Source organism: Macaca fascicularis, chromosome 17 (genome assembly GCF_037993035.2).
Source record: "Macaca fascicularis isolate 582-1 chromosome 17, T2T-MFA8v1.1".
Classification (NCBI taxonomy): domain Eukaryota; kingdom Metazoa; phylum Chordata; class Mammalia; order Primates; family Cercopithecidae; genus Macaca; species Macaca fascicularis.
In genome coordinates this window covers 16,582,914-16,595,284 of record NC_088391.1, presented here as the reverse complement: position 1 = coordinate 16,595,284, position 12,371 = coordinate 16,582,914, and the positions used below count along the sequence as shown (strand labels likewise).

At 36.3% G+C, this 12,371-nt stretch overlaps 1 protein-coding gene across 50 annotated transcripts in view; it reads left to right on the top strand.

Moving 5' to 3' along the window:
* The window catches only part of SUPT20H (SPT20 homolog, SAGA complex component), a 49,418-nt gene that overhangs the window by 10,680 nt on the left and 26,367 nt on the right, over positions 1-12,371 (top strand). For 25 of the 50 annotated variants that reach the window (XR_012426840.1, XR_012426839.1, XR_012426838.1 and 22 more), the window contains 4 exons: positions 1,578-1,704; positions 2,754-2,857; positions 6,601-6,717; positions 6,832-6,885. Coding sequence is in view for 37 of the 50 variants with exons in the window: in XM_074021868.1 (XP_073877969.1) it covers positions 1,578-1,704; positions 2,754-2,857; positions 6,601-6,717; positions 6,832-6,885 (402 nt within the window). In the remaining 13 variants the exon portion in view is untranslated. Of the gene's footprint in view, positions 1-1,574; positions 1,705-2,753; positions 2,858-6,600; positions 6,718-6,831; positions 6,886-12,371 lie in introns of all 50 variants that reach the window. The other 25 variants (XR_012426835.1, XR_012426834.1, XR_012426832.1 and 22 more) reach the window with 1 other exon arrangement.

The window sequence follows — 12,371 nt, the reverse complement described above, 5'->3', positions numbered from 1 at the left end:
AGCTTTTGTTGTCTGTCTTTAAAAATGAATACAGTTTTACTATTCAGGCCAGAAACAGTGGAATTCCAGTAGTATCTAACTTTAAAATCTTCATATTAGGAAAAAAATTATTTTTAAACTTATAAATCTTACAGTATGTTTTTCATAAGTTTTACTGATATATACATGACATACAATAAATTGTACATGTTTAAAGTATATATTTTTTAAGTTTTGACATGTGCATTGTAGATAGAAACACCCATGGAATCATCACTACAAACAATAGAATGTACATATTCATCACCTCAGTGACAGAACTAAAATAAGAGAGCTGCATATATGAAGATTCTAAATTGGAATTGGCAAGCTGCTCTCCACCAGCTAAATGTGCCTACTACATGTTTTTATAAATGAATTTTTATTGGAACCCATCACACCTGTTGGTTTGTATATTATCTAGGGCTGGCTTACAGGTACAAAGACAAATTGAGTGTTGCAGCACAAACTATTTGGCCCACAAGCATAAAATACTGTCTGACCCATTAAGAAAGAAAATTTTCAACCTCTAGTCTAGATGGGATCAACTCCGTGGTAGCTAATTTGTTTTGTTGAAGAGGTACACATACTATAAAAATTTATCTAATTCTGTCTTAAGTCAAATTATGAGGGGTTTCGCTACACTGAAAAGACTAACATTTTTAGCCTCTCTTTACTAGTTTAACATCAAAGTGGTTAAATGTTGTTTGCCTTTTTAAAAAATTTTCAGATTGCTTAGTGTTTTCATTCTATGGTGATGACAGATTAAGAATGTATCACTTCTCTCTGTATGTGTGTATGATACATGTTTAATATATATTTACTAAACATAAGATATTCAAGACATTTTGGTTTTTTTTGAGATTCTGAAAAAATATTCTATTTACTGTTATCTTTGCTAAATGAGATTTGATGACATGATTTGTTAAATCTGTAAGTAGGTTTTATTTTAAATCATACGCATTTTTAAAATCATGGACTTTGTTGTGGTTTTTAAGGTGCTGTTGAATTGGATTTACAGAATATGTCCAAATTGTTCGTCTTATCAATTAGATATTTTTAGATTCAACATTTCAGCTTCGAGCTGTTGAACTTGTTTGTATCTTATTTAGCCTATAAAATATTTAAGAAATGTGCACTTCTTAGATACAACCAAAGAGAATGCTCCATATTCTTTAGGTTAGACTTATACTTTATGGAAACTATATACTTCTGTGTTTTATATATTTGCATTTAATGATTTTATATTCTACTTATTTAAATATTTTTATTAAGTATTCAAAAGTGTTTTATATTTAAGTGCTTTTATTGTCTTGGAGGTCACCAGTTTTTAAAATGTGAATTAATTTGCTTGAAACATAGTAGTAGATAAAAATTAAGTTTACATAGCTGTCCCATATGTAGTGGCTATAGTTTTGTGAGCCTTCTTCATTTATTCAGAATCATAATGCGGAAAGAGCACCAAAAGGTTACTTCAAGCCTGATTTTGTTAAATCATAGCATTATTTATTAAGGTTATACTGGATTATTTTCATGAGCTCTGCCTCTTTTTAAAGCAGAAATTAAGAAGAAATGTGAACTTGTTAGAGAAGCTTGTTATGCAAGAGACTTTGTCATGTTTAGTGGTCAATCTGTACCCAGGAAATGAGGGATATTCTCTGATGCTCAGGGGAAAAAACGGATCAGGTAAGACCCTCTAGAGCACAGCTGCCACAAAATTCTTTTGCCAGGCAGGATGTGCTGTTTTTTTAAAGTAGTTTTTTAACCTGCTAAAGCATTTATCCTTCAGATAGTGATGACTTAGTGATAAAAACAGATTTTGATCCCAATTTTCTTCCTTATGATATGTTTTGGTAGAATATTAGAAATTATTTATCTTATGGTTATCTTTCCTGAGTGTGCATTTTAGAAGTATTATAATTGATATGTCTTTGAAGTCCAATTATAAAAGCATCTCAGAACCAAAGGAAAGGTTAAAAAAAAAAAGGAAAATTATAGAAACGTAACTTACAGATAATTAAAATAGAATTTCCTTTCATTCTATTGCTATTTATATTTTAAAATAGTATACCGTGTTTAAAGATAGGTAATCCTGCAGTTTGAATATGAGTCTGAAATCTTCAAAATTAAGCAGACTTGCTGCCTTTTGAGTAATTTTCACATATTAAAAATATTTCTATTGAATATGAGCATTTCTGTTAATGGTGAGTATGAAAATAATTTAAAAATATACTCTTCAGTTTCATTAAAGAGATAAAAAAATTTAATAATGATGATAATGTGAGTTCTACAAGGAACTCTCATAGCTAGAATTTTGTGTGTGTGTTGATAATTAGTTGTAAAGTGTAACACCAAGAGAATTTTGTTCTAAAAGTGACCACTTTTCAGATAACGCACCAAAGTGTCCTCTGATTTCCAGATTAGATTAATTGGTCTTCAGTGAACTTTCAGTTACTTTGACATTGGAATTTTATCATATTCTGATTATTTTGCTTTGGGCTGTGATTCAGATTGTGATGTTATGCCAGATGTTTTTTCATAATGTGTTAGGTTTTCCCCCCCCCCTTAAATAAAGGACATTAGGAGGGCCTTTTGGTTTTGGTTTTTTTTCAATCCTTGCTTTGTTGAAATGCCTTTTGGTTTTATTATAGACCTTTTTTTGAAAAGCCATTTGAATTATACAGCTAAGCTTTCAGTGAGCGTCATCATTTTCAAACTTTATGTTTTAAATTAAGATTCTGAGACCATTCGACTGCCCTATGAAGAAGGAGAGTTGCTTGAATATTTGGATGCAGAAGAATTACCTCCTATTTTGGTCGATCTCCTAGAAAAATCTCAGGTACAAAATTTTTGTCTTTAAAATGTCTTTATATTTGTTATATGTATATGATATATATATGTCACATTTTTCTGTATGTATACATATATGTATATAAATGACTATATGATGTTTCGTGACAGATGATGTTTAATTTCTATCACTGTTCCCAACAGCCTTTAGAACACGAAATGAGGCTGGGCTTTGGTGGCTCATGCCTATAATCCCAGCACTTTGGGAGGCTAAGGCAGGAGGATCACTTGAGCCCAGGAGTTTGAGCTCACTACAGTCTCAAACCCCTGGGCCCAAGTGATGCTCCTGTACCACTGCAGGACTAGAGCAGGAAGGATTAGAGAAGGAAGAGGTAAACCAGAATTGCAGTGATTGCACCACTGCATTCCAGCGTGGGCGATAGAGCAAGACCCTGTCTCTAAAACTAATAATAATAGAAGATGAAATGAGACATGTATAGCTATCTGGAAATGGATTTATTGTGTGATCTTTAACCTTCAGGGTATACTGAAACATATAGACGTAGTTCTTCTAAAATAGTTAGAACAATTAGCTCATCAACTGGAAATTTCCATATAGTTACAATTAAGAAATTATGAAAGAAACTACTTTGAATATTTATGAAGTTTTTCACTTGAGGGCCAGAAACTGACCTTTACATCTGTACTTCTCTGTACATCTGTACTTCTCTTCACATCTGCACTTCTCTTCATAGCTTGCCTAGATAAGCACTCCCTTGCCCTGTTCTACTTCCTTCTTACTGCCTTAACAACAGCCATACTGTGTACTCTACTGAGGAAAAAGAAGACATCACATGAGAGCTCTCGTTTCTTCCTAGCACCAGTCGACTAGCATCCCTACCTCTCTCTTCATATCTGCTTGCCTTCCTGTTAAAATAGTTGATGTGTACTGTTTATAGGCATCCATCCCCTCCACTTGTTTTCTGGATCCTCCCCTTCCTTCTCAAGGACTTAAAATTATAACCTCTCTTTTTTTTCTATTTCTCTTTGTCTACTAAATGCAGAATGCAAGCATACTGTGTTAGAGGTTGAGTATCTCAAATCTGAAAATATGAAATCCACAGTGTTCCAAAATCTGAGCACTGACATGACACTTAAAAGAAATGCTAATTGGAACATTTCAGATTTCAGGTTTTTTGATTAGGGCTGCTTAACCTAAGTATAATGCAAATATTTCCAGCTCCAAAATGCTTCTGGTCTGAAGCACTTCAGATAAGGGATACTTAACCTGTATGTCTCAAATTAAAAAAAAAAGTCCTCCCTTTTCCAACTACTGCTCTTGTTACTCTTGACAGCAATGCTACTCAAAGAATTTATAGTCATTTCCTTTTTTGCACATCCCATTCTTTCCACCACCCATCTCATTTGGCATCATGACGTCATTCTGCAGAGGTTGCATTTGTCAAAGTTACCAATGATCTCCATATACTGAATAATTGGTCACTTTTCTGTTCTCTTCTTAATTGGCCTCTTAGCAAAGATCAGTGGATATAACTACGTCCTGCTTGAAATGCCTTTCTGTTGACTTCTGAGACATCATTTTCCTGGTTTTCCTCTGCCTTCTCTAATCCTTCGGTCTTTTTTACTATAATCCCTGTTCCATCCATAAACGTGTGTGTTTTCAGGTTCAGTCCTTGGCCCTCTGTTTTTCTTTAGTAATATTCTCCCTGAATGATTTCAGCCAGTTTCATGTGTTTTTAAAATATTACTTACTCTATTGCCTATATGCCTCACCATGGCCATTCCACCAAGCTCCTAACTTACATACTTACTTGGATATATAATAGGTTCCTCAAATTTAACATGACAAAAGCAGAACTTTATTTTACCTCCCAAACCAGTTTTATCACCAGCCTTTTCAGTCTAACAGATGACCCTATCCTCACCTTCCACATCCAGTCCATCAGCAAATGCCAGATCTCTCTTTAAGATACATGGTTGTGCCCAGTGCTCTGAACAAAACCCTTGCTTTCCTCTTTGTCTTCATCTTTTTTTTTTTTTTTGAGACGGAGTCTTGCTGTGTCGCCCAGGCTGGAGTGCAGTGGCCGGATCTCGGCTCACTGCAAGCTCCGCCTCCCGGGTTTATGCCATTCTCCTGCCTCAGCCTCCCAAGTAGCTGGGACTACAGGCGCCCACCACCTCGCCCGGCTAGTTTTTTTGTATTTTTTAGTAGAGATGAGGTTTCACCATGTTAGCCAGGATGGTCTCGATCTCCGGACCTCGTGACCCGCCCGTCTCGGCCTCCCAAAGTGCTGGGATTACAGGCTTGAGCCACCGCACCCGGCCTGTCTTCATCTTCTAAATGTCATCCTCACTCACTACATTCCATCCATCCTTGTTTCATTTCCACAATAAAACACTCCAAGCTTGTTCCTACAGTAAGAACTTCTCATGTGTTACTCCCTCTGTCTGGAATGATCTGTCCCTAATGTATCTGGCCCTTTCTTGTGATTCAGATCTTAGGTAAAACCTAAGGTTTTTATCTGCACATACAATCCAGATTGACCCTTCCCTATTTGATTTCCTTTATAGAATTCATCACTATCTAAAATTATTTTGTTCTGTTTACATGTTTATTATCTGTCTTCCCACAGCTGAGTGCAAATGTTGTCTGACTACTGTATCTGTGAAGCTGTACCTGGATAGTGCCTAGCACATAGTACGCATTGTAGTTGCTCAGTAAATATTTATTAAAAAGAATGACAATAAGAATGACATAACATGGAGACCACAGTACCCACTAAAAGTTTTGAATGGGTGAAAAACATAATATGAGTGACTGTGGCAAGTCATAACTAGAAATACTTCAGTGATAACAGTTCTTACATTTGGGCATAGAAAGGACTGAAAAACTATTTTTCCTTTTTTTTTTTTTTTTTTTTTTTTTGAGACGAAGTCTCGCTGTGTCACCCAGGCTGGAGTGCAGTGGCCCAATCTTGGCTCACTGCAAGCTCCACCTCCCAGGTCACGCCATTCTTCTGCCTCAGCCTCCCGAGTAGCTGGGACTACAGGCGCTCACCACCACACCCGGCTAATTTGTTTGTATTTTTAGTAGAGAAGGGGTTTCACCATGTTAGCCAGGATGGTCTCTATCTCCTGACCTTGTGATCCACCCACCTCGGCCTCCCAAAGTGCTGGGATTACAGGCGTGAGCTACCATGCCCAGCCTGAAAAACTATTTTTCATTTGAATTTTATGTTTAGCTTCCCTCCTATTAATAAAGGCTAAGGGCAAAGATTTTATTTCTGAAAATTTTATCAGAGCAAATATAGAAGTTATATCTAGAAGCTGAAACACTGGCAAGGTTGATTGGCAATTTATAACAATGATAAACTTTATAGTAATGGCAAAGTTAGCAAAATGTAACAGTAAGCCAGTGAGCTGCAGAAGAACAGCTCACTGTTCCAAGGATCAAGAACAGTTCCAAGGATCTGTAACATAATAGTACGTAAATGCCAAAAGTCAATTGACTTGGTAGATGCCAAAGTCAATCTATAATTAGAAACTGTTAAATAGTTTTAAATTGCTTCTTGTGTCATAGTGATGAACATAAAATACTTCCTCTGAAGAGGTTTACACAGTGTTAAATCTACCAAGGAAATCTACTAAAGAGTGCATACATGAGTGGCCAGAAATGTTGCATGAATGTAAAGGATGCGAAATGTTTGATATAAACTACTTATTTAGACTTTTGGGGAAAAAAATGACATTTACATATTTTTACCCAAACAGGTTAATATTTTTCATTGCGGATGTGTCATAGCAGAAATACGTGACTACAGGCAGTCCAGTAACATGAAATCTCCTGGTTACCAAAGTCGGCACATTCTCTTACGTCCAACAATGCAGGTAAGGATGTTTAAGATATACTATTTTAGATTTTAGTTGGAAGTTTCATTTATCGAATGTCTTCATATGTTTGTGCATAAATTAATGAGTTTTTTAAATGTTTATTTCTTCTAGACTTTAATTTGTGATGTACATTCAATAACAAGTGATAACCATAAATGGACCCAGGTTAGTTGTTTTGTTTTTTAATCTCAAACAGGCAAAATATAGGATGAAAAAAACTTATCATTAAGCAAAAGTGATTTTCTGCTTATTTTTATTCAATAATTAAGTTTGATGCTTTATGTGAAAAGCTGGTATTCCTTTATGAGATCTGGAAGTTAAGGGTCTCTTTATACATGTAGTAATCCCTCAAGTTGCCTAAGATCATTTTAGGGTGAAGCTGGCCTAATATGCTCAATGAGATAAAACTTAGTCTTTATCTCCTCTCAAATAGAAGAAAAATTTTTTTACCTTGACTACAAATAGATACTGGTTTTTTTTTTAAATAATTGAAGTTTCTAACCCAGCCTAGCCTATCTTTCTTTGCCATTTATACTGGTTGCCTTGAAATGAGAGGAACTCTCTTACCCCTAAGAATAACCAGTTAACCCTCCAGTTCTGGCTCAGTGATATATGAGGGGACTTCAGAAAGTTTGTGGAAAACTGGGATTAAAAGATAAAAAATATAAACTTTTCTTCTCAGTATAAGCTCCATTAAGTTCAAGAACCTTGTAAATGATACCATTTATTTAGTCCACCCCTAAAGAACTGAGGGTCCTGGGAACTGAACCATATCAATGCAATCAGTTTTACATTATTAACTGAAGAAAAATGGGTACTTTTTAAACTTTTTTTTTTTTAAGATTAGGAAACAAGAAGTCAGAAAGAGCCAAATCTGCACTGTAAGGTGGATACCTAATGGTTTCCCATCAAAACTCTTACAAAATTTCTCTTTTTTGATGAGAGGAATGAGCAGAGGCATTGTGGTACAGAACGACTCTGGTGAAGCTTTCCCAGGCATTTTTCTGCTGAAGCTTTGGCTAACTTTCTCAAAACACTCATAATAAGCACGTTATCATTCTTTGTTCCTGCAGAAAGTCAACAAGCAAAATGTCTTGAGCATCCCAGAAAACTGTTTCCATGATCTCTGCTCTTCACCTGTCTGCTTTTGCTTTGACTGAACCACTTCTGCCTCTTGGTAGCCATTGCCTTAATTGTGCTTTATTATCTTCAGTATTATACGGGAAAGAATGCTTTAGTATCTTGGTCCTACTTGTTGAAAATTTCCATGGAAAGCTCTGCTTTTTCAGCTGATCTGGATGCAGTGGTTTTGGCACCCATCGAGTGGAAAGTTTACTCAACTTTAATTTTTCTGTCAAAATTATTCAAGCTGAACCAGTTGAGATGCCTATAGTGTTGGCTTTTGTTTCTGCTGTTAATCATTGGTCCTCTTCAATTAGGTTACAAACGAAATGAATTTTTTTCCTCGTAAATTGATGTGGATGATCTGCTGCTGCAGGCTTCATCTTCAACATAGTCTTGTCCCTTCTTAAAACAAGTTACCCATTTGTAAACTGCTGCTTTCTTTGAGGCATGCTTCCCATAAACCTTTGAAAAAGCGTCAGTGATTTCACAATTCTTCCATTCAGGCTTCACCATCAATTTGATGTTTGTTGTTGCTTCAGTTTTAGCAGAATTCATGTTGCTCTGGTAGAGGCTGTTTTCAAACTGATGTCTTATCTTTCTTAGTGTTTCAAACTAGGCTCTGTTCAGACATGTTATAACAGCTTAGTACATATTTATTTTGGTGCAAAAAGGTTTGAAACCTATGTATAGTTTTTTCTTAATACTCATTTTTCATAAACTTTTAAATACCCCTTGTATGTGAGATGCCTACTCAAAAAAGTGTTCAGTTGTCTGTGACTATAGTGAGGAGTAATTACTAAGTCAAAAGAAAATATCAGTAATGGTAGTTATCCTTTCTGTGACGTGATTATAAAATAAGCTTCAATTCATCAGTAACTACCAAGTATTGTGTTTTGGTTTGGGCTATAATGTTATCATCTGAAAAAAGATTAAAAGCTATCAAAAGAATATTAGACAACCGACAAACTCATTGGTTACCATCAGAGGATGCTAGGGCATCAGTTTCTTACTCTGAGGATTGATAAAGAAGAGAATATAATATTTATTCTGCCCTTCTTGTTATGAACTGTATTTTAGGCAGCCAAGTAAGTGAGGGAAAATTCTTAGGAAAATTTCCAGCTAATAGGTGTAAAAGAAATGATAGACTTTTGAAAAATAAAAGTTTGAAAGTGTTAATGAAGTAATGAATCTAGACAACAGTAATTCTTGGATGTGAAAACTATTAGATGATAGGTTAATGGGAAATTTTGTAATGTAGCAATCTGATTAAACCCACTGATTGAAGATGGAACAGTTAATTATTGTGTACCTCCCGGTTTGATGCAAGAGACATACAACAGTAGTAATAGCACCAATAAAGAACTCTTGTCCAAAAAAAAAAAAAAAAGGAGCCCATATTAAATCAAGCCACTAGTTGTAACTAGCAGTTTATAGGAATTCAGTGAATGAAATAAACTCTTAAGTAACACAACGAGGAAGAAACCAGCCAGATCTAGTTAATGGACATGAGAAAGCAATTGGTTAATTCTAACAAATTATTATTTAACAATATTATTAATTGATTCACTTAAAAAAATAGCCTTAGCTATCAAGATATTTCAGAGGTTAAGCAAAGTAATAGGATTCAGTAAAGTACATTATGTGATAACAGTAAAGAGCCTGTATGTACTTTGGAATTGGGTATATAGAGTTCACTCAATATTAGCAGAGTCATTTTTATTCTTGTAATATAGTTGAGTATAGGATGGGACTATTCACGGTTACTAAAAAATGCCATAACCCTTTACGACCCTATAGGTTTTGTGAGAGCAGAATATTTTGTTTTGCTCACTACTTTATCCCCAACTCCTGTAAAGGTGCCTAACACATCATAGGTGCTCAAATACCTTCTTGAATTAATGAGTAGCCACTCTTAAAATCTGACCATTCCATACTCTACAAATTATAGGCATACCTCGGAGTTATTGAGGGTTCGATTCCAGAGCACTGCAGTAAAGCAAATACTGCGATAAAGCAAGTCACATGAACTTTTTGGTTTCCTAGTGTATAAAAAGATTACATTTACACTATATAGTTGACCTTGAACAACACAGAGGTTAGGGGCAGTGGCCTTTGTGCGGTCAAAAACCCATGTATAACTTCTGACTCCTCTTCTAATACTTTACTAATAGCCTACTGTTGACTGGGAAGCCTTACTGGATTTTGTTTTTTTGTTTTGTTTTGTTTTGGAGACGGAGTCAGGTTGTAACTCAGGTTGCAGTGCATTGGCAGTCTCAGCTCATGCAACCTCTGCCTCTCAGGCTCAAGTGATCCTCCCACCTCAGCCTCCTGAGTAGCTGGGACTATAGGTGCATGCCACCATGCCCAGCTAATTATTTTTATTTTTGGTAGAGACAGGATTTCACCATGTTGCCCAGGCTGATCTCGAACTCCTGAGCTCAAGCGATCTACCCGCCTGGGACTCCCAAAGTACTGGGATTACAGATGTGAGCAACCATGCCTGGTGATTAACATGTATTTTGTATGTTATATGTATTGTGCTCTGTATTTTTACAGTTAATTGTTAGAGAAAAGAAAACATTAAGAAAATCATAAGAAGAGAAAATTTGTTTACTATTCAATAAGTATATCATATTAAAGGTCTTCATCCTCATCATCTTCACATTGAGTAGGCCGAGGAGGAGGAAGAAGAAAAGTTCATCTTGCCAGTTCTCTTGGCAACTTCCAGAGATCGAGACCATCCCGGCCAACACGGTGAAACCCCGTCTCTAAAAATACAAAAATTAGCCAGACATGGTGTTGTGTGCTTGTAGTCCCAGCTACTCAGGAGGCTGAGGCAGGAGAATCATGTAAACCTAGGAGGCGGAGGTTGCGGTGAGTTGAGATCACACCACTGCACTCCAGAGCAAGACTCTGTCTCAAAAAAAAGAAAAGAAAAAAACTCCTGTGTAAATGGACCTGCATAGTTCAAATCCATGTTGTTCAGGAGTCTACTGTAGACTATTAAGGGTGCTATAGCATTATGTTTAAAAAAACAACTTATATACATTAATTTAAAAATACTTTATTGCTAAAAAATGCCAATGATCTTCTGAACCTTCAGGGAGTCATAACCTTTTTGCTTGTGGAAGGTATTGCCTAGATATTAATGACTGCTGACAGATCAGGATCTGACAGATTGGGATGGCAGTGGCAGTTTTTTAAAAGAAAACAGTGAAGTTTGCCCCATCGATTATTTCTTTCATGAAAGAGTTCTTTATAGCATGTGATGCAGTTTTACCCTACAGTAGAACATCTTTCAGAATTGAAGTCAGTCCTCTAAAATCCTGCCACTGCTGTGTTATCACCTAAGTTTATGTAATAGTCTAAATATTATGTTGTCATTTCAACAATGTTCACAGCCAGGAATAGATTCTATCTCAAGAAACCACTTTTGCGGGGTGCAGTGACTCATGCCTATAATCCCAGCACTTTGGGAGGCCAAAGCAGGCAGATCACAAGGTCAGGAGTTCGAGACCAGCCTGGCCAATATGGTGAAACTCTGTCTCTGGTAAAAATTCAAAAATTAGCCGGGCATGGTGGTGGTACCTGGCAGGAGAATTGCTTGAACCCAGGAGGCGGAGGTTGCAGTGAACTGCGCCATTACACTCTAGGCTGGGTGACAGAGGGAGACTCTGACTCAAAAAAAAAACAAAAAAAAAACAAAACTCTTTCTGTGGTCACCCATAAGAAGCAACTCATCCGTTCAAGTTTGATCATGAGATTGTAGCAATTCAGTCACATCTTCAGGCTCTCTACTTCTAATTGTATTTCTCTTGATATCACCACAACTGCAGTGACTTCTTGTCCTGAAGTCTTGAACCCCTCAGAGTCATCCATGAAGGTTGGAATAAACTTCTCCCAAACTCGTATTAATGTTTCTATTTTGACCCCCTCCCATGAATCATGCATGTTCTTCGTGACATCTACAATGCCAAATCCTTTCCAGAAAGTTTTTAATTTACTTTGCCCAGATCCATCAGAGGAATCACTATCTATGGCAGCTAAAGCCTTACAAAATGTATTTTTTAAATATTAAGACTTAAAAGTCAAAGTTACTCCTTGATCCATGGGCTACAGAGTGGATATTGTGTTGGCAGCTATGAAAACATTACCCCTTGTGTGTCTTCATCAGAGCTCTTGGGTGACAAGGCCATTGTTAATGAGCAGTAGTATTTTCGAAAGAATCTTTTTTTTTCTGAACAGTGGGTCTCTGTAGTGGCCTTAAAATATTCAGTAAACCATGTGGTAAACAGATGTGCTGTCATCCAGGCTTTGTTGTTCCATTTATAGAGCACCGATAGAGTAGTAATTCTTAAGGATTCTAGGATTTTCAGAATGGCCAAATAAGCATTGGCTTCAGCTTCAAGTCACCAGCTGCATTAACCCCCAACAAGGGAGTCAGCCTGTTCTTTGAAGCTTTGAAGCCAGACATTGACTTCTCTCTAGCTATGAAAGGTCTGGATGGCATATTCTTCTAGTATCAG